This window comes from Lycium barbarum, chromosome 9 (assembly GCF_019175385.1).
Source record: "Lycium barbarum isolate Lr01 chromosome 9, ASM1917538v2, whole genome shotgun sequence".
Classification (NCBI taxonomy): Eukaryota; Viridiplantae; Streptophyta; class Magnoliopsida; order Solanales; family Solanaceae; genus Lycium; species Lycium barbarum.
Genome location: NC_083345.1, coordinates 3960626 through 3983674, shown reverse-complemented (window position 1 = coordinate 3983674; position 23049 = coordinate 3960626). Strand labels below are relative to the sequence as shown.

Genomic DNA, 23049 nt, shown 5'->3' with positions numbered 1-23049 from the left:
TGTATTAATCACTGATAATTACAGTGAGAATTCATTTCTCTCCATCTTGATACTCTACTTTTATATGGACTGCAAGTTATTTTTTGCATGCTATAGTTTGCTTATTTTGACTTGCTTCTTATTGAATTTTAAGAATGTCAACTCTTTGCTTTCAGAGTTGGATATTGATCGGGATAGTTCGATGATCGAGTTAGGATTTGTAGGATGCGGGATGCCATTAATCCTAAGAAATATGAAGAGTTGATAAGTTTGGATATGAGTTTCATTGACGAAAGGTGCATTAAGACACGACTTTTATGCGTTTATATAGATTCTTTACTTTTAATTTTCATAACAGTTACTGTGATGTGGAATTGGATATCGGCAATTGGCAAGAAAATCAGTTTTTCCTTAATATTTAATTCCCTGTTCCTAAATTGTTGCTTACATGCCCTTACTGTACATTCTTCACCTATCTCAGCGATTTGCTTCTCAGTGATTTGCATCATTTCTCCGCCTTTCATCTGGCAATCAAAAGGTTCTTCTAAGAAAGACATGTAAAGTACACATAATAATTCTGCCTGTCCATCGGGTATTACATAATCATAAACCCAGTTGCCTCTCGATAACAGTTTTCCGGCAATACTAAAGCTCAAGCTACGCGAATGGAAACCTCTTGAAGTGGGTATGTTGGCAAACTTGTGAACACACGCGAGAATCATTCCTAAAAACGTATACTCCTTACTATGTGTGGGCATAGTGAAGCAGATAGAAGAAGATGTTACTTGATTGTTGCACCAATGTGGAATCTCATTGCTTTGGAGATAAATTTCTAAACTCTGCTTCATCAAACGAAGACGGAAGATTATTACTATGGGGGAGAGAGAGAGAGAGAGAGAGACTAACCGATGGAAATGCCGGAGCATGAAAACTAAAGAAGCCTTCAGTGAATGGATTCTGCAGAGAAGTACAATTAAGCATGCTCATACCATGGAGTGCGGGAGGTTGTCCAAACCTGTAATGTTGACCAATTTCTTGCAATTTGCAATTTCCAAAATTGTAAGACGTGCTAAATTTGATACTGATGGGAGTATTTGAAGATTCTCACAATCATTCAAATGCAAGAACATCAAAGATTGTAAGCTAGAAAAATCAAAGGAAACTGTTGCCGCTCATATCTAAATATGTCAAGGAGGATAAACTCCCAATATCCCTAGGAATATCAGCCTCAGAGAAACCACAGTTTTTAAGGACTAAACACGAAAGAAAGGTAGACAAGGATTGTATGCGAGGGACTCTTCTTCGGGAAAAACTCCTTTTGGCCTCTATATATTTACCTCCCACATCCAAATTTTTGAGATCTTTTAGCATTTCAACAGATCTAGGCAATTGTTTTATACCCGTATCACTTGCAGCAAGAAATTTTAGACATCGCATATCTCCAAGGTCAACTGGCAGCGTTTGTAAAGATGAGCACCGACAAATGTCCAAGGTTTCCAATGATTTTAGCCGGCATATGCTGCTCGGAAGATCCGTAAGCTTTTTGCAACCAGAAAAATCCAGATCAATTAGTCTGTCCAAATTTCCAATTGATGGATGGATCTCCGTCAGACTTGAGCAACCATGAAGCCATAAAGTCTCAAGACTTCGTGAACCGTTGAAGTTTGGAGTTCTTCTGAGACGCTTGCTATCTGAGAGATCCAACTTCTTCCAACACTAAAAGTAAACCATCTTACAAGTAAGATTTTATTTACCTTAGTTGCAATAATAGTACACATGAAATTGCAGAATTGAGTAACGAACCTGAAAATTCAAACCAAATTCTTGCATATCACTCTCCCGCATATCCAGAACTACAAGTTTATCACCTAGAAAATTTGATGATATACATTTTAAAGTTTATCACCTAGAAACTCCGCCTGTGTGAGCTCGCTCACATTGCCGGTCCCAAGCCCGGATAAAGGAGGAGGGTTGCCGAGGGTCAATCGGAAACAGCCTCCCTACCCAGGTAGGGGTAAGGCTGCGTACATCTTACCCTCCCCAGACCCCACTATTGTGGGATTACACTGGGTAGTGACCAATACATTTTAAAGGACATTCTTTCCAAGACAAACATCTGAGCTCCTTGGACAACAGCTCAAAATCTCCACTGATATTTAACTGGCCGTCAATTATAAGCACCCTAAGATTTATCATTTTCTTAAATGCGTCGGTGCTTAAGTTCACACCCTTTAATGCCTGTGAATCTACCATCAATACTTCTACCTTTTTGGAACCCTGTAGTTCAGTAAAACGAAAAGTACCATAAGACCATGTCAAGTACAGGAAATTAAGAGAGAAAAATGCTTTATACAAATGAAGGTCAAACAAAGAGAATCGATTATGTACCAAGAAAAATGAATTTACACATCAGATCCAACTAAAGGATGTTAAAAAAATTAAAATTGCTAAAAGATCTAAGATGAGAATGTTTATAACACTAGCTTATAGCTGCATTCAAACTTGATATTATCAGAAGAATAAAAAGGATAAACATCATGCCTAATTCGTATATATAGGTCTAGAAATAATAATGTAAATGTACTATAAATGCCTACAACAAATACACAAAAGATTAAAAAGTTTTAAAAATGACAGTCAAACATCTTTGAATAACTAATCTTGGAAAGAATATAGTCTACGGCAAATGCTCATTTATAGTTTGGCAAAAAACTAGAAATAATTTACTAATCAGAGAAGAAACAGATGAATTGAATTCTAGTAGTGAAAACAGAAACAATAAGCAAATAAAAAATAAAATCAATAACCAATAAAGATAAAGAATTTACTGACTTTATTTGCTTGTAGAACATCGCAGACTTCTTGAGGGTTGAACAGTCTACTTTGTTTTCCAGGGTCTCGGGGTGATTCCATGCGAACAATTTCTCTTCCCATATCTCGCACTAGATCATGCATCACCAAACTCCATGCATTTTGGAGCAAACATTTTTTTACCAAAGTTGCGATTGCACTTTCAAAATAAAAGCCACATGCATTTAATGCATCGGCAACTTCATCCCTATCAAACCCATGGAAGGTGCACGCAATATCAAGAAAAACACTCTATGTATCACAATCTAGTCCATCGAAGCTTATCTTGAGTATTTTTTGTATATCAATATGAGGAATTGCTCTTAGTTTTTTCAATTCGTATCTCCATTCTTCGACGGATCTCCCTTGCAAATGTGACCCCAATGTCACAAGAGCTAATGGTAGCCCACCTGAATATTTGCTCATGCCTTGTGACAGCTCAACATATTCTTGTGGTGGGGAAAGACTGTTAAAAGCATGACAAGAAAAAGGTTGCCGAGCTTCATTGTATTTTAAGAGTTTGGCCTTGTATCTCTCATTTTCTCGAAGCCCACATAGCTAATGCTCGTCACGGGTTGTAATAATTATTAAACTACCCGAACCAAACCAACTTCTTTCTCTCGTTAAGGATTCTAATTGTCTTATATGGTCGACGTCATCAAGAATAATTAGAACCTTCTTTGACCCAAGTCATGCTTTGATTAGATTGATGCCTTCAGCAGTACTGCTAACTTTGATGTCCTTAGTTTTGAGAATTTGATGAAGTAGTTTTTCTTGTAACTTGACTAGACCAAATGCTGCAGCTTCTGATTTAACGTCTAAAAGGAAGCAACTACTACCGAAGTATCGAAATATTCTGTTGTAGATAGCTTTTGCCTGAGTTGTTTTTCCAATTCTACCAACACCATATATACCAACCATATGAACTTCTTGTTCACATCCATTTTGCAGTAACAACTCCATATGTTCGATGCGGGAATCTACTCCAACAGGGTGCCAAGCAACATCTAGAGGTGTCTGGTTGACCTCTTGTAGGACTTGTTTTATAATACTTTCAATAAATCTTGATTCATGCCTACAGTTTTTTAGCAAAAACAGAAGTTAAAAGGGTAAACAAGTAAATCAAACTTCGATATTTGAAAAAAATTGATGGACAAATCAAAATTAATAGCCAACACATACCAGAGTGGGATGATCACACTTTTGACCCAAAGGTACTCCAGAGGGAAGCAAGGTTGAAGGAGTAAAATAGACAGACTTACCTCTTCATACAGGAAATTGAAGAGAATGGATTTAATTTATATATGTTGATCCTTTTACACTATGAGCAAAATCTAACTAGAAATATATAGCAGGTTAATGGCTATTTTTTACACCGTCAGTGCATCGAAGTTAAACTCTTTAAAGTGTTTTTATAGGTATACCCCCATAAAAAGTGGAATTTGTAATCTTGAAAATAAGATAAATGGCCTACTAGGTGTGACGTGATAATGTACAAATTAGTGTATGACTTAGAGCCGGTCTGTGTTAGTTAATTGTAAATAGCTTATAAGTTTTACGTGTTTGAAAGACTTTTTAAATGCTAAAACTAACTTTATAGATAACCAGTTACGTGTTTGAGCAGAAGTTCTGAAATTTATAAATAACAATTGATTTACTCAGTTAAAAAATGTTGCTTAGTGGTTCTTTTGTTAAAAGGATCAAAACACCCTTAGAATTGTCAACAAAAGTTATAAATTTGTAAGATATTTATTTTGAGAATAAAAGAATATATTTTAAAAATATACACTCCCTCCGTCCCAATTTATGTGATATGATTTGACTAGGCACGGAGTTTAAGAAATAAAAGAAGACTTTAGAATTTTGAGGTCTAAAATAAGTAAAAGACATTTGTGTGGTTATAATGTTTAAAGTTAAATTATTGTCAAATAAAAAAATGTATCATTTATGACCAACTTATGTCTTTTAATTGATAAGCACTCAGATATATACCAAATACATGAATAAGCGCTTATAAGCTAGTTTGACCGGTAACCAAACAACCTCCTAAACTCTTTGAATTAAGAAATTGTACCTGTCAGCAACATTCGGTAAATCCCATCCAAATAAATTTGCAGTTTCGGTAAGTGCAGTTGTCCACTTGTCCATTCTTTAAGCTCCAAATGATCGTTCCTTGAGCATAGCCAAAGCTTCACTGAAGCACCCAGTTTGCTTGCGCACTTGAGTAGGATCGACATCATAAAAAATAGGCAAAACAACCTGCTTTAACTTCTCTTTACATTCAAGAATTTTGACTAGTTCATCAAGACACCAACTAGATGAAGCATAATTTCTCGAGAAAACCACAATAGAAACCTTAGATTCTTGAATTGCTTTCTCAACTTTCATTGAATCACATCCCCCTTTTTCAATTCCACATCATCTATGAAGGTATTAACTCCTACTTGGCACAACCGGGAATAAAGATGACCAGTGAAGTTTTTTCGGTATCTTCACCTCTGAAACTAAGAAATACATCATAGTTCCATTGGAAAGAAGTGGTTGAATCTCGTTGAGTAAATTGAGTATTCATGGATGAAAGTTTTGATGAGAAAATATGGTAGAATGAAGGGATTATTTTTAATGGAAAGTGAGGTCACTGAAGCAGCTAAACATATACTTCACTGCCCACAGGTAATGATTTATTCTTGTAAACTCCATTTTTGGTCAAGGCATCTGCAAGTCATTTTCGTCTACAAAAGTATCTTATCTACTAGCAATGTATGCCCGTGCGTAGAGCAACTGCCCAACCCAAGGAAGAATTAGATTGACATTTAAGGTCACAAGACTTCTGTATAGAAGTACAAGCTTCTCTACGTTGAGAATCACTTAGTTCCAGTAACATAACAAAAACGCTGGAATTTTTGTACAATCATCCAAATTATGTATAGAAAACTTGTGATGCAATTATTAATGGAGCTTCAAACTTGACATGAGTCCATCTTTCTCCATCTCAACATCTTCAATTTGAGATCATAAATTATCTGCCATTGGTAATCGTTTAGGAGACATGTATGTCAACAAAAAGGAAAGCTAGACACTGAATAAAAGGTGAAGAAATATGTAGAAAGGAACATTAAGAAACAAATCTAAGAAAGTAATGGTGAGAACTCTGATTAGAAGCACAACAAAACAAGCCTCATTAGCAGAGCCGCTATGCCAGAAGAAGCATGAAATAAGTTGCACATAGCCTTGAAGTAATGCAATCAACAACTCTCTCAGGAATTAAATCAATCATATTGCGCCAAAGCTAAATCCCCATATTTTGAATAGAAACTAATAAGCAAAGAAACCAATAAAAGAAAATCTAAATTTATCACACTCTTAATCATCACCATGTAGAGCGTTACTTTCGTTCAAACATAGTAGTAGCAAGACTACTATTTGATCCTATTTTCATGTCCGTAATGAAAAACTCACAAGCACATACCAATACAGGCAAGCAACATGCAGCAAAGACGAACGAAGGGAATTTGGAGAGGGCAGAGGAAGAAATTGAGAATCTTGAAAGGGGTTATAAAACAAACAGCGTGAGAGAGTGAGAGAGAACAAGGCTTCGAAGATGAAAAATTTACAGGACACGTTTCTATATCAGGGCAATACATGCATGAAAAAACATACTACTTTCCAATCTACCTTGTGGTTGAGAGGTCCTATAAAAGGTTTGACATTCTGATTAAAATAATCACGGATACAACGACATCAGAAAGAGTATTGCAGGTTAACACTCCTCGTTTGCTGGACTCGGAGAATTTGCTTACAATTAAGTTTATCAAAAATATTACTCCCTCAGTTTCAACTTGTTTGTCTTGTTTTGACTTGAAGGCTTTTGAACCGTGTGGTCTTAAACATGCCATGTGGAAAGTTGAAATTAAAGAGCTGTCAAAAAAAAAAAAATGAGGCATTCTTTTTTCAATAGACTACAAAAAAGTAAGACAAACAAATTAATAGAGAGGGAATAAAAGAAATACTTCCTGAAACAGAAACACCTAGACCACCTAATATAGGATAAGACAAACAAATTAATAGAGAGGGAATAAAAGAAATACTTCCTGAAACAGAAACACCGTACCCCTAGACCACCTAATATAGGACACGATCCTAGAAAGACTAAAAGGAAATCATGTATTGGTTCAGATAAATCCATGTTTTATAAAAAATAAAAAACGAAGAATTTCATGACTTTATTGACCTTAGTAGGGTTAGATGCTAAGTGCTCGAGCTTCTTTCAATATTGATATGCTCAAGTTGCAACCTCTACACTTTCCTTTAACTTTTCACCTTTGGGGCAAGTTTTATCCTCTGTTCAACCTGAATCATTCAAGTTCAACTTTCGTCAAATGTTTGTGAGACTTCTACATGCTTCTTGAATAGTATTATCCAAGTGTTACTCATTTTTTCTTATTTCAATAGTTGTCTCAGCTTTAAAACTATCTTGTTAATTCATGCGACATATGGTTTACGAAGAGGCTGATTGATTGCATAAAAGTAGTGGTTAACAGACTCGCTAGAATGTACTATGTTCCTTTCGCTGGGTAATTTCATCAAACACACTGATTGAATGTATTGTTATTCTCTACTTATTAAATTACTGTTTTAGCGGCAACTCCCCCTGACAAGTGTTGTAGCAGTTAGGACAACGAAGCAAAGAATTCTTTAAGATGCATTTTAACAAATAATCACAGTCCACATATATGACAGGATCCACCAAAACAAAGGCTTTAAAAAGGAGGAATATTATATATTCAAAATCAACCACACTATATTAATAAGCATAAAGCATAAATTTGAACATAACTTCAGAGGCAGAATGAAGATTGTAAATGATAATATCCAGATTCTAAAGCAATAATATCTGGAACCGCAGAATCAAACGCTTACTTGCTCATCAAGGAAAAAAAAGAAAAAAAAAAAACTAAGCACAACTCAAATATTTCTATTATATCTAAATGCCGAAGGAGTATGAACACAGCTTCAAATGAAGAGGAAAAACAATACCCAGCACACGATGATTAGAGATACAGTCTAATTAAGAAGGAAATTTAAACTCACCAAAACTATAGCAAAACTGTAATTGTAACCGAGAAAAATGTAAAAAGGGCAAACTATGTAAATCAAGGAATAATATCTTTCGAAAACAGAGAAATAGAGATATTGAGAAGGAACCAGAAGAAAAGAATAACAACTATGGGAAGAACTGAAGTACCTTAGGACAAATCCGGAAACGATTTTATGGAAACAGAGAGATTGAAATGGTAACTTGGGGAACTATCAGCAACAAAAAAGGTAGAGAGAATGAGAATGCAATACACGTGTTAACGGGAAAGAAGGCAAGAAACTGATGAGTTTTTGTGAGCGTTAGCTTCCTCAATTGTTCCCTTTTCTCAATGCCTATGGTTTTTCGATGTGCATCTATCTTCTTCTTCTTCTTTTTCAATTGCACTTATCATATTCATATTTCTTTTTACCGTTTATAATTATATTAGTTTGACTGTGGTATGAGTTCTTAAATCGTTCTGTCCAAATCGGCATGCATGTCGGCTACATGATATTTTTTAGAGCTAACGGTTGACTTTGCCATTGGTGATTAATTAAGCTCTTTGTTAGTGTGTGTGTGTGTGAGAGAGAGATAGAAAGTAAAATAAGTTGACGTTGACAAGAGTTGTTTTGCAGTTGTTGAGTTGCGAGAGTAGTTTTACAAAGTAATTATTTTTTACTCTTGAACTTAAAGGCAAATGCAGGGCAATTCCTTCGGTCTAAAGTGTTTTAGATGCACTAGATACCTTGCTGATCTTTGAAATAAAATATTAATCGTTCCAAAACTTGGTTGCATTCTTAATATTAATATTAATAATATTTGCCCGCGCTTCGCACGGTTGTGAATAAGATCCCAAACTTTGTGTTGCTGCATGTAGCGGGGAATAGCACTTCTTTTCGCTTTACATACATTGACCGATTAATAAGTTGCCTAAAATATAAAAATACAATTATAAATTCATAATCCTAAGGTAGCTCATAAACAAAATTATTAAAGAAACAACCTCAAGATACATTCCGAACTTTGGGATTCCCACATCGCACCTTGTCACTTATACTCACAAGATAAAGGTATAATTTACATGATACTAAAAACTACATCTAACCACTAAGCTTAGCTTAACCTTTCATAAAAATATCAAGCCAAGTGACCTATATATGCACAGTTATATTAAGGACTGGAGCAAAAGGAATTCATCCGAACCCCTTTCGGGAGAAGATTACACTGTATATATAAAGTTAAAATTACTTTTTATGCATATATAGTAATTGTTGAATCCCGTTGAATTGTTTGTGTGTTTAGTTCCTTATATTTTAAAACCTCCCAGTGAAAATTCTTGCTCCATCACATATTACTTACATCATACATGGATATCACCGAACCAATCCAAGAAAACAAATGGGAGGAAAGAACACCAATGAGGTAGAAGTTATGCAATAATAAGCAGTGATAGATTAAAAAATAGATGATCTTACAAATTAATCTTTTTCAAAAAGGCGTTCACTTTGCAAATAAGCTAGTGCATTCATTAAATTGGTTCAATGTAGCTTAATTACAGAAGAAAGTAGCATGTTATGTGAGAAATGACATTCAGGTTCTATATAAATTGGGTAGGACATTGCCCTGCAAATGATCAATCTTGAAGTTGCAATCCAACATTCTCTTCCTCTTCTAAAGCAACCATTTCAATTTTCTCCTTCTCACGCTTTGCTTCTGTTTCTGTTTCAAAGCTATTTTTTGGGTTTTTTTCTCCGTGCAATTCTCGAATTCGCCACACAGGAAAAAACAATATCTGCTAGATAGCGAAGCAAGTCAACCACAATTCCATTGAACTAACAAATACATAATTTTGTCATAAACTTGATAAATTAAATTACCATCAACTCAAATTAGTCCACATGTATCAAACTCATGTTTCCTTTTCCTACTCTAAAACTAACAAATCTGCATAGAAATATCAGTAGGCCTAAGGAATTATAAGCTCCAATACATAAAACATTTTACAAAAAGCCTATGCCAAAGGGTAAATGACCTACCAAGCAGCTATTATATTGGTCTTCAAATTCAGGTATTTGTTCTTTAGGGTTAGTATTTTGTAACATTTTTTTTTTAAACTCCAGAGTATTTTCTAACATGTCTTCTGTGAGGATCTATGATTTTTACAAGCTTGCTTTTCTTATCATTAAAAATTCCTTGTCTAGAGCTCCAAGCCTCCAATAGGAAAGTGTCTAAAGAGTGACGTTTGGAAAACAACATTGAATGCTGAGTATAGCATCTCCATGAGACAGCCAAATGAATACAAAAAAGGTAAACTACAAGATATAAGTTCTTTTACTCGCGATATCATACGAAGCCAGCAACTTGAACTTAACAATCTACGATATATCATGCACAACTAAGTAACTGTGACAAATGTGCTGCTAAAAGAATGTTAAGTCAAAAAGTATCATCTACTCAACATAGTTGTATGGAAGGTGATAGAGCACATGACTATCCATTCATGATATGAATTATTAAGCTAAGAAATACTTATCTTTAGAAAGTATTCAAGATAGGTTGGTTCTGCCACACATCCAAAGAACCTGCATGATAAAAGATAACAATCTTTAAAGTAACTCTTCCCCATCTTCTACTTCTATCTTTAGAGATGTTTCAGCAATGTCTAAGAAAAAAAAAAATTGGCCTTCTGAAATTCTGTGTGCAAAGCATGTGCAGAATATCAATAGTGGTTCGTGATCGCACTGTTTCAAGTTCAGGAAAGATTTCCAACACTTCCCATACACTGCAGAACGGCTACATATACCTTCATGCAATTGCAATGACAACCCAATAAATAGCATAAAACGCAACTACTTCTGCCCAAATCAAAATTAAAACAGGGAGAAAAATTTACACAAAAAATCACATCTCAGTCTACATAGTTTCAGAAACCAAAATTTAAGAATTTGCAAAATTACAGGACGATACTTAACTCGGACCCAACAAAATTAAAAAGTAAAAAGAGCATGTTCAAACAAAATTCAAGCCATTAATATTTGGCAGCAGCACCACAATATTGTAGGGTCGTGATTTCTTATAGAACTTGCAGTTATGATTTATGAAGACATTAGTACGAACATAATCTAGAGGACACTTACGACCAACAAAAACAACATTTCTCATGAGAAGTATTCTGTAAGGACTTAGGAATATTTATCCACAAAAAGTTTATTGGGATTTCAAATATTAAGTCATTAATTTCGGTTACCAATATTTTTTCTTAATAAAGTTCTGGTGTATTTATTATTGGCTAAAAGTTAAAAGGTGACAGAACAAATTTGCATCTTCTGCTATCCTTGTCAAGATCGATTAACCTTGTTTACAAACATTGTATTCATTTCCATATAAAGCTGTATCTTAACTTATTTTCACTAAACTGTTATTAACTATCAATTTTTTCCCAAATAATTTCAAATCGGAAAAAGTGAACTTACATATCGGGTGCCGAAATGGTGAGAGATCGGTTGGAATATAGACGATATGGGTCTTTGAAAGTTATGGTACTTTTCATCTTCGTCATTTCTTCCTTAAATGCAACTTTTGTAGATGGATTTTATTTGCAATTGTCATAATGAATGATGAAGAAGAATGATGGCTAATTCCTTTCCTCTATAACAATATCAGCTGGCAAAAGAAAGGGAATATCAGATATCAAATACGCCTAATTTATAGAAGAAAATTTTGATATAATTCAAGAGCTCTAAACGTATTAGTAATACACCAGTGGGAAATACCTCTTGCTAAAAGCCTGAAACCTCTTCTTTCCTTTTCACTTCCTATAAGAAACCAAGAAACTGAGAATTAATAATTTACAAAATGGTTAAATTGCAAAATAAATTAATTGCGCTAATATTTCTGCTCCAAAAACATCAATCCATCACTCTCAAACAAACTTTCTATGTAAACCAAATATTAAAATAGTAATTGCGTAAAGAAATCCAAAAGAAAGAATAGATAGAGAGGGGAAAGAAAAAATGGAACATATATAGAGAGACCCGAATGAATGGGATCCCCTAAGCACCAACTGCCGTCAATACTCAAAAATCAGTTTAACCCCTGATTATTAGATCCATTTATATCATTAATTCAAGTCTAAAACATGGTTGTGACAGTGAGGAGATCCACCTGCTTTCATTCTTCAGAATGCCCAAGAAACACTTGATTTTGTCTCTTCCAAATGTCTCTTTTACTACCCCTCTTTTATGTTGTTTATTGTAAGTTTTGACTTGACCCCATAATTAATCATATTGACGCAACACATAATGTGACTGCCAAATGCAAATGCATTGTGGAGTGCAGGATAATATTTCAAAGCATCACAATTAAGAATTCTCATTCATGGTTCTTATTCCCTTTGTGTAGATGGTACAGGAATATGATCTATCATCTATCAATTAAACACTAAAACAAACATGCCTAATTATAAGCTTCCATTCAAACAGAAATTATCAAATAATTAACACAATTCAAACACCTATCCCATCCTTATATTGTCTCACAAATTTAAAAACAAAAACTGTTAATCAGACTTTGAAGTACTATTAATTATTGAACCGTACAGAAGAGGGGCGAAAAGGTAGCATGATCTTGTTGTTGAGTAACATTCTCAGCAAAGTGAAGATCCGATTCACAAACTGTGCGTGGAAGCTAGTTTGATTGCAAACTTTTATATATAAGGAACCCGCAGCCGCTACTCTTTGGTGCAATAGCCAAGTTATATTGATACACGTGAATTGCATTCTTAGGCCCTGATATAGTACTAAAGCACCATATGCATCACTTGAGAACAAATGAAAGTGGCTAATATTATCTTCTCCCTGATGCAACAACCTTGGCAATTAACATAAATAATAAAGGTGCTAACCAGATATAAAATTCAGGTTTATCAATTAACATCATAGACTAACTATTTTAGCATGTTATTTCTCAGGCATTTAACAATATTTTCAAGTTGTTCATAAGGGCTTGTGTAAGGCTCTTACTCGGATGGTTGATATTAGAAGAGCCACTACATTCTTTATCACATATAGATGAAATTCCATATGTCAATCATGTGCCGTAAAAGATCTGAACTGCTTGACGCCTAGAAAAAGATATTTCACAGGGATACCTATTAGATGAAAGAGGAAAAGAAATATAAACTATTAGATGAAAGAGCAAAGAAAAATAATACCAAGCCTGTATCCGTCTCCTAGTTTGCACAATTATCATGATCTGGTCTAAAGAATTTCAAACATGGAAAACATGTGACTCAAAGGAAATACTTTTGGATCTCCTAAGTAAGAGAAAATTAAAATAACACACACAAAAGCCACATATGAAATTAAACTACATAAACAGGGAAGGATATTTTACTTGTAACTCCTTGCATAAATTGGGCAAGGATAAGCAAAATTGCAAGCGGCCTAGAGGGAAATAAGTGGGTAAGGAGGATCAACACAGCATCACCAACTTGTACCAAAAGCTTTAAAAATTGTACACGCAATGAATGCTTGTACCATAAGTTATATAACTTGTACATTTTACTCAACTATTTTTTAATCCCCTGGGGATATATGTCATAATACTTAATATTTATTCCCTTCTCATGTATAGACGTATGCACTTCAATTTTAATTCTTCGACACATTTATTTCCTCCGTGCACTTTTACTTGTTCACTTTTGACTTTTCACGTTCTTGCTGAATATTTATTCTCTTCTCATGTATAAACGTATGCAGTTCAATTTTAATTCTCCTACACAAATTTATTTTCTCCGTGCAATTTTACTTGTTCCCTTTTGACTTTTCACGTTCTTTAAGAATTAATAAATCCCACGTGGATATATGTTATAATACTGAATATTTATTCTCTTCTCATGTATATATGTATACACTTCAATTTTAATTTTCCGACACATATTTATTTGCTTCGCGCACTTTTATTTGTTTACTTTTGACTTTTCATGTTCTTAATGAATATTTATTCTTTTCTCATGTATACATATATGCACTTCAATTTTAATTCGCCGACACATATTTATATCCTTCGTGCACTTTTACTTGTTCGCTTTTGACTTTTCACGTTATTTAAGAATTAATAAATGAAGTACTCCCTCCGTCTCATATTACTTGGTCACATTACTTGACTTTCATGTTCTTTAAGAATTAATAAATGAAGTACTCCTTTCGTCCCATATTACTTTGCCACATTACAATACTTGACTTTTCACATTATTTAAGAATTAATAAAAATGAAGCACTTTCTTCGTCCCATATTACTCGGCCACATTACTAAAAATATATTTTTATGTTTCTATTCTATATTTTTCTTCTTCTTATATATAAACGCCCAAGGTGGACGAACACAACAACAATAAGTTGTACAAAAAGCAACTGAAATTGTACTCTAAGCATGGACTAACATATTTCAGAAGTTGAACATTAATTCTACCTCTTGTATGTTTACTTTTTAAGTCCCCACATGTCGGCAGTGTCTTAGTTGTCCTTTCATTTCCTTCATTTGGCATGTACTTCCTCTGTCTCAATTTTAGCGTCTACATTTGACTAGACACGGAGTTTAAGAAATAAAGATAGACTTTCAAATCTTGTGATTCTAAATTAAAAATGTGTATAATATAATAAAATATCCTTTGAATCTTGTGATTATAAACTTGACATGTAGGATATCTGAATTGTCAACTTACTAAATATAAAAAGATGCGGACATAACCAAAATAAGATAATTTTTTTTAACAACAAACGCCCAAGTGGACGAACACAGCAACAATAGGTTGTACAAAAAGCAACTGAAATTGTACTCTAAGTCATGACTAACATGTGTACATTTCAGAAGTTTAACATTAATACTACCTCTTGTGTGTTTACTTTTAAGTCCCCACGTGTCCGCAGTATCTCAATTGTCCTTTCATTTCCTTCATTTGGCATGCACTCTCTCTGTCTCAATTTAAGTGTCTACGTTTGACTAGACACAGAGTTTAAGAAATAAAGATTGACTATCTTGTGATCCTAAATTAAAAATGTGTATAATATAATAAAATATCCTTTCAATCTTGTGATTATAAACTTGACATGTAGGACTTTTGAACTGTCAGCTTACTAAATATAAAAAGAGGAGGACATAACTAAAATAAGACAAATTTTAACAACAATTGAGAAATTAAGAGGAAAAATAAGACGAAAAGAAAAAAAATATGGAGACTCACTAAGGAGAATCGTGGTATCCTTTGCAAAATAGATAAACCATAAAGACTAACTAAATTGAGTAATAAATTTAATCATGTTGGGCCCCGTGCATCGTACGGGCATAATTTGCTAGTATATATATATACAGATGTATGTATTTTCAAATGTAGTAGATTTTACTTACTTCAGTGATGGTTTTCTTTTCTATGATGAAAATATTTGCACATAATTTTAAAAGCTCTTAGCCGTGGATTTTGTTATTGAGCTTCAAATTTTTTTCTCATATTTTATTATCTTAAAATGGAGAGGCTAGCTGGATATGAATACTAGAACATCAAATGATAATTTTGAAATGCTCAAAGTTTATGCAGCTAAAATTGTGTTTAAAGGAAGGTGAGACTCTAATGGCGAACTGCTAGGACTGGGATAAAACTATGCATTTATGTGTTTCTTCACTTAATTTCTACTTGAATGTGGGGATTTCCTTTGGCGTGCAATATGTTTAATTTAATTCACGGGAGGTCTTGTGTTTTCCAACACCATTGATAACAAAGTTTATAGCTCAAAGGAAAGTTAGTGAAGTAGACTCCTTTACTTCAATTTCTACTGGTTTCATCATCTGATGCTACTTAACTTGCTTTTTCTTTCCCTTTCCAGCATTATTTTGAAGGGAAGGTATGATATAGTGAAGGGAGGTATGATATAGTGAAGTTCATTAAAGTGGTGCAAGAAGCAGGACCTATGTCCATCTCAGGATTAGACCTTTCGCATGTGCTGAATTAAATTTTCGCTGTTTATGTCATATCAGCCTAAAGATTCATTCCGATATAGATATAAAGTTAAGTTCTTGCTCATATTAATTGTTTCAATCCCAGGGGACCTTCCAGTTTGGCTGAAATATGTTCCTGGTATCCGTTTTAGAACAAACAATGAGGCATTCAAGGTTAGATCATATGGAAATTTCTCCATTGCAACAATTTTCTGTTATTTTCTAATTTGGGTGTTATTCTTTTTGTCTAAGATGATGTAATGTAGGCTGCAATGCAAAAGTTCACTGTCAAGATTGTTGATATGATGAAATCAGAACGGCTCTATGAATCTCCCCGGTGGTCCAATTATTCTATCTCTGGTTGTTAAAACAAACTCAATCTCCTTTCTTCTGTCATCCTTCTTTCCAGTAAACCATACAATTTTATAGTTGGAAGTAAAGGGATTTGTTTATTCGACATGCTGAAGCATGTATCACCGAGTAGTGAAATTCTCGGTTTATATAATTCTAAATGTCCTTGCAAGGTTTAGGAGGTTGTCAGTTAATCTGATAAAATTTGCTTTGTATTTGAAAACTGATTCATAATTCCTTAGTGTCCTGGATAAGGAACAGTTAGATGAAAAGCTAATTGGAGAACCAAGTACAAAATTGTAGGCTTTCAATAACAGAATAATTGAACCAGACCAGCTGACTACAACAAGGGAATTCAATGGAATGTGTCTAGAATTGTAGTATCATTGTGTACATTAAAGATTTCCTAAAATATCCATGGTTGAAATCTATATTAAAGGAATTAGTAAATATTACTAGCTATTACGATCTGCTTTTACGCTCGCGCATAAAAGGTTCTCATAACTTTAGCTCTTTGTCATGAACAAACAGAGCCGCCACCTAATTTATTGAATGGGAATTAAAAAACCAATTTAAAGGTTAATTTTTGAAAACCTTTAAACAAAATCCAAAGAACGGGTAAGGGTTTTGGTGATCCCCGAGGAAGGTGTTAGGCACCTCGGTATTAAGAATCCGCCCAATGTGGTTTATCTACGGATCTAACATTTTTATGGATAAAAATTTGTATAATTTATTTAGAAAATGTGTTCAAATAGTCATATGTATAAATTTAGAAAAAAAATGCATATTCATGGCTAGTTAAAATGGAAGCATATTTTATTTTATTTTTTGGATAATGAACTTTAGGGGGCCGTTTTACTTTTGAAAATTATTTTTAGCATTTAATTATGTCCTTAATTCAATTCAATTAATAAATTAATTCTATAATTGGGCTAATTATGAAGGAATTAATACCTTCAAATGTGCACGGCTTATTAAGACTTTAAATTATAAGTATAATCCAACTCCTTAATTCGTTAGTGAATTTACTTATTTATAACTCAAAAGATACGAGAAATCTTTAAGCTATTTCAACAAGTGTTTTAACTTTGAAAATCATTTTAGCAATTCAGTTACATAATGGTTTGGCATTTTTTAAAAATGTACTTAAGTTTTAGACCTTGAATTAAATATTTAATCCAATTTCTTAAACTTGTTTAGATCTATAAATTCACTTTGATAACTATAAAGACATGAATTATCTTTAAGTTACTTAAGTAAACTTGAGGCATTGGGCCTCAAATAAAAAAAAAAATCCATTGAACCCTTTGCGCCTGAATTGGGCTGTGATATTAAAAAATCAGTTCATTCTTTGAACCTTGAACACGAACAGATAATTCTTGCCATTCTTCAATACTCTTAAAATCAAATCCGACAAACGTGTTGTTTTTTCTTTTCTTTTAAGATCAACCTTTGATATTTCTAAAATTGAACCCTTTATTAACAACAACTTAAACGACTCGTAATCATTCACTCTGCTGGGTTTCATCTGGTTAAGAAAGTAAAACAAGGTAAAAAGTTAGTCATACAGTACAATCAAAATACGCAAAACGAAGTCAAGTAAAGTGGAGAAAAGTTAGCTAGTCTGGCTCTTAGCCCAAATCCCACTACTCCGATCTGCTGTTCGTCTGTCACTTGGGCTTCAGGCCCAGTTTCTTTGGTTTGCTGGAGGGACCGACTCAAAGAGATGATATTATGTTGGGCAATAGGCCCAACGCGAAATGCAAAAGAGGCTGAAATAGTCTAATGGACTCGTACCCGTGCAGTTCATGCGTAATAAATAAAGAAAAGGATTAGAGATCTATTAATATGATTAAGTAGTCTCAAAATAATTCACAAGCACACACATCAATACACTTTTAGACATGGGATCAAACAAGAATAGATAAATACTTTAACTGGAGAATCTGAGCAGCACAAATAGAGGAAACAAGATATAGAACGACAGACCCCAAAATTACCAAAATGGAAAAATAAAATTCTCGACAAATAATACACATGAAACTATCAAACAATGATATTTTAAAGGCAAAACACATAAACAGGTCATCTAACTTGGCTCGATCTAGCAAGTATGACCTCAAACTTTACTAATGCACAAGTAGACACTTAACCTTGCCAAAACTCGAACAAACAGACGCATGCGTCCTACATGTCAACTTGTGTGAGCTACACCCAAAAGCACGTGAGTTCAGCCTCAAATCGGCTTTTCCCAACAGTAAAAAAACCAGAAAATGACTAATATACCCTTAATGAACCCCTCCCATATTTATCCCCAATTCTCAGATCAAATTTCCATCTTACTCTCTTGTTCTTAACCCACCAATTGCCATTTCTTCACCTTCTTCACAATTTTCTTCCCATTTATAAATGGAAATGGCATCTCATTTTTTTTTGTCATTGTAGAAAAAGAGCTATAATGAAAATTTCTTAGTCCATAAACAACCCATGTCGCTGGTTTGTTGGATGTAAGATGGTCGGGTAAGGTTGAATTGTAGATGGGTTTATTTTTGTTTAAATTCAAGTTCCCAAGTTTAAATTTTTACAGTTAATTTGTTCTTCTTAAACAGGTTTGATGCAATTTTTTTAGGTGGTGTGAAGTTAATTATCCTGAACATGCTAGAATTGCTATTTCGGGATTACAAAAGAGGATTAAAAAAAATGATGAAGAAAAGGAAAAAATTAGGAGGAAGTATCAATTTTTGCTGCTCATTGTGATATAAGCTTTGGTTTATAGAGAGTTCTTTATGTAATAGATGCTATGTATGTTGCTTTTTGGGTCACCAAGTTAAAGCAAAAGGGGGAAAACAAAAGGAAACACAATCACAGTACCTTAATTTGCAAAGAAGGGAAACAAAGACAACAATGGATTGTGCTTGCAGAAGATCAAATTTGAGATTAGAAATGGTCTAGACCTGAAGCTCACTTTCCTAATTTTGTTCTGGAAATCTTCGCAGCTATACATTTTGCTTTTATTATTTTTATTTATTGTAGAAGACTTCTTTTGAATTATCAATAAAATAAGTCAATGGGATCCTTCCATTTAATTTACCCTTCTTCATTTTTTTTTTAAATTCTAGTCCACGTGTAAATTACTTGGCAGTCTTTGATTGGGCACTAATCCACGTAGGAGCGGTTGCACTTCACGCAAGTGACCTGCAACAATTTTGTGTCAGTTTGTTCAATTTTTGGCAAGTTTAAGTGTCTACTTGTGCACTAGCAAAGTTTGAGATCATACTTGTCAGCTCGAGCTAAGTTAGATGGCTTGTTTATGTGTTTTGCCTATATAATATGTTCTCTATATTGCATTTCGCTATAGCAGTCAAAACAATATTGAAACAATCAAGTTGTTATTGTCACGACCCAGCCCCGTGGGCCGCGACTGGTGTCCTACTTGGGCACCGGACAGACAAACATACCAAATCATCATATTATAGATTATCTCAGATCTCATATTAATTATTAAAACAGATTTAAAATCAAATATTATCTTAAGCGGTCACGCTTGCAAAAAATATCATATCCAAAGCCAAAAGGAGCGGCGGAATACACATCGCCGATCCTATATATACTGATGCGAACATATGGGCCAGTTTGGCCGCCATAACAAATAGGACCGCATTAAAGCATAAATCATAACCAAAACGAACACACATAGGACTCACGACCCACATATATGACTACAAGCCTCTATACGTCAAAACAAAAACATATGACGGGACAGGGCCCCGCCGTACCCCAAGTAGTCAACTGTACAGAAACATATACATAGCAAAAGATGTATGTACCAAAAGTGGGCTCCGGATCAAAAGGGAGCACTCTGAAATAGCAGGAGGTGGAACCTACAGTGGTGGATCACCGGCGTCTGTACCTGCGGGCATGAAACGCAGCCCCCGAAGAAAGGGGGTCAGTACAAAAGATGTACTGAGTATGTAAGGCATAGAGTACATAAATGTAAACCACAACTGAAAACAAGCGGGATACAGAAGGAGAATACTGTACAATATATCAAAACCTGTACTGAAAACGTATATACATAATGCAAATAAAATCATGCAAAAGCTTAGGAACGTGGTCACCACTCTGACGCTGGTGCCACACACAGCATACTCCAGAAGGTTTCAAATCTCCGTACATCTCCAAACACACATATCATCAAAACATATCACCAGCCATATCACAGCATAACTCCAAACGGAACCCGGCCCTATGGCGAGGTCTCGGGAACCGTAACACAGCATACGGCCGAATTTATCATAGCGCGCACGAATCATAACCGGCCCGGGAACCGGTGAACGAAGTCATAATAAGGGCACGAGCGGAGTCGTGAGCAAACAATGCAATTTATATATCAAAACACCTTTTGAAACTTGATAAAATCATATGTTAACTCATTAGTTAAAGTAGTTCGAACCATTAGCCAATACGGGGTTAATCTCACAAAAGTATTTCCAAAATGGTATTTATGGTTCAAAATATAATTTAGAATATCGTGGCAATCAAAACATTACTTTACGATAGCCAAATTCATAATCAAAAGTCCATTGCCAACATTATACAAAAACGAGTCTAATAGAGCAACCAAAAGAATCTCGGGGTTAGCGGGCCCACCTCGGGTCAAGTCGAGGTGGCGGACATGAATCATGGACATTTGGGTCTATGGAAGCATACATGGAAGTTTCGAAGCGATTCGATCACATTTACAAAAGTTTCAGACATTTGATCACTTTTCAACAAAATATGAGTTTATTAGTTCAATTCAATTGAATGAATAGTACTCAATTTCCTATTCGGATTTCCAGGAACAGAATTGCCTCCGGGGCTCAAATATCGACCTAGTATACCTAGGACATGCCAAAAGAAGGAATGGGGTAGCCTTACATACCTTATATGCGTCTTATGCTCGTCCAAAACTCAAATCCCGTTTCGCTCAGAATCTACAAATGGTCAAAGTTACCAATTAGGAATTGCGAGACTTTAAGAATTCACTTAACTTTATATTTGTCTACCGAAATTTCGGCAGCACTTCCCCTATACATATAACATTCCCGAGGCTTAGCTCGGCTCAATATATCATCAACAACAACCCATAATACCAAAAACATCACGAATCACAACAAAATAGGTCTAACGTCAATATTCTTCTTTTCTACATAAAGCGACGACTTTCATTCGAACTTCACAACATCAAACTAACATCAACATTATCGTATTCATTTACTCATTCGAGGTTATTTAAACGTATTCCAATAATATTCCAAGCAATATACATGAATTCAAGTATTCCGTCACTTTCCATATTCTATCCGAAACGTCAACAACTACGACGAACCTACTAACTCGCATTGTTTCCTTCCAAATTCATTAACAACAACCATAATCCACATTTAGAATCTTACTTTCACAATTATATAAAAATCATATAAAAATCACATAATTTCCCATATCAACATACAACCAACTTCAATGCCAACTCACTTCGTTAAACCTTTATTTACGTCATAAATGCCACAACGACACAACTAACAAGCTAAATAAAATTTAACTCACCTCCCCCCTTCATCCCCATGGCTCACGGCCATGTACAATTTTCACACACACACACACGCCATGCCCACACACAACACACTTTCATAATTTTCATCCAATTCTAATCACTATAATATATATACCCATTCCATAACATAAAAACATAGAAATCTTACCTCTTTCCTTGAATTTCAACTTGCCGCAAACGTGGTTCTTTCGCTTAACCAATTATACCACGTCGAAGAGCGCCTCGAACTTAACAAGAATCCAAGAAGAAAGAGATTTTTAGGATCAAATTTGATGAACTAGAATTTTTCCTCTTTTTCTTATGTTGGCCGAAAACCCTCCTTAGCTCTCACTCTCTCTTTTGTTTTATTTCCTTGTCTTGAATGTTCTAGGGAATTATATATAATGATCCCTTTAATTAATTTACCACATGGATAAATAAACTTCCCATGGGCTTGGGCTAGCATGGCCGGCCACCCCATGTCATTTGGGCCTCATTTTTTTTTTATTTTGTTGAGCCCAATTCATTAGAAATCTTATTTTGTAATTCTCGAAACTAATTTTCGAAATTCCAATTTTGCCTTTGAACTTCCTCCATATTTCCACACCAATATTTTCATAAACAGCATAGGCATATTAACTAAAATCAAAATATTGCCTTATAACATATAAGTCTTAATTATTTTTAAGATTTTCAATTATGCGAAAACACGGGACATAACAGTTACAAAGACGTTTGACTGTATAATGATAAAATATCAGTGCCACGATTATCGAGGTACTAGAAAAATCGAAGGTGAAGCAATAGCCTAAGTTGGAGCAAAAACAAAGAAATCAAAAATCAGTCAAGAGAAAGAGGAAAACGTACAAGTGATTCCGCAATTTCGCGGCCAGTCGAAATGGCGGGATGGAACTCTCTGGAATACTTTCAATTAAACCTCACAATCCTAAGTATTAACCTAACTAATATGGGTTTTTATGAGTTTCAAGTTAAAGGGCCGCAACTTACCCATTAAAGGCCCAATATGGTAGAGCTTAGGAATTTTCAAATCTTTTTCAAAGCATTCAAAGCAAAGACCAAGAAAGAGACGAGTCAAGAAATTTCAGAGGTGAGGTATTTTTTGTGAAACACTAATGTCGTGGCGAAGGTTAGACCTCATAAAGTCAGCGAAGCTAAGGTTTCGCCTATTTTTTCCCTTGCAAGAAAAAAAAGTAACTGAACTAAA

General features: G+C 34.5%; 1 protein-coding gene, 3 long non-coding RNA genes and 1 pseudogene across 7 annotated transcripts; 1 reads left to right on the top strand and 4 right to left on the bottom strand.

Annotated features, from left to right (window-relative positions):
* Nucleotides 1-495: 495 nt before the first annotated feature.
* LOC132611261 (disease resistance protein RUN1-like) lies at nucleotides 496-2949 on the bottom strand. The gene is made up of 3 exons (XM_060325681.1): nucleotides 2812-2949; nucleotides 1783-2256; nucleotides 496-1695 (listed from the first exon to the last, which is right to left on the bottom strand). Exons 2-3 carry the CDS (start codon nucleotides 1822-1824, stop codon nucleotides 1132-1134), a joined length of 606 nt encoding a protein of 201 aa, XP_060181664.1. The 5' UTR covers nucleotides 1825-2256; nucleotides 2812-2949; the 3' UTR covers nucleotides 496-1131.
* A 438-nt stretch (nucleotides 2950-3387) lies between these two features.
* Nucleotides 3388-6352, bottom strand: LOC132611262 (disease resistance protein Roq1-like; annotated as a pseudogene).
* A 3058-nt stretch (nucleotides 6353-9410) lies between these two features.
* Nucleotides 9411-13350, bottom strand: LOC132610760 (uncharacterized). 4 transcript variants are annotated; one of them, XR_009571285.1, is made up of 6 exons: nucleotides 13119-13350; nucleotides 12928-13028; nucleotides 12505-12762; nucleotides 11680-11721; nucleotides 11380-11569; nucleotides 9411-10488 (listed from the first exon to the last, which is right to left on the bottom strand). It is a non-coding gene; the product is annotated as an uncharacterized LOC132610760 (long non-coding RNA). The 4 variants fall into 4 exon arrangements; XR_009571284.1 differs by having other exon boundaries at nucleotides 12928-13348; XR_009571283.1 differs by lacking the exon at nucleotides 12505-12762 and having other exon boundaries at nucleotides 13119-13339.
* A 5256-nt stretch (nucleotides 13351-18606) lies between these two features.
* LOC132610937 (uncharacterized) lies at nucleotides 18607-19335 on the top strand. Its single transcript, XR_009571376.1, has 2 exons — nucleotides 18607-18769; nucleotides 18859-19335. It is a non-coding gene; the product is annotated as an uncharacterized LOC132610937 (long non-coding RNA).
* A 439-nt stretch (nucleotides 19336-19774) lies between these two features.
* On the bottom strand, nucleotides 19775-23043 carry LOC132610936 (uncharacterized). Its single transcript, XR_009571375.1, has 3 exons — nucleotides 22692-23043; nucleotides 21174-21225; nucleotides 19775-20159 (listed from the first exon to the last, which is right to left on the bottom strand). It is a non-coding gene; the product is annotated as an uncharacterized LOC132610936 (long non-coding RNA).
* Between the last annotated feature and the right edge of the window lie 6 nt (nucleotides 23044-23049).

Excerpts from the sequence above, each read along its gene's own strand:
- LOC132611261 (XM_060325681.1), bottom strand. The coding sequence starts at position 1,824 with ATGCGGGAGAGTGATATGCAAGAATTTGGTTTGAATTTTCAG. Across the intron at positions 1,696-1,782 it reads AATTTGGTTTGAATTTTCAG|TGTTGGAAGAAGTTGGATCT; the intron begins GTTCGTTACTCA and ends GTTTACTTTTAG.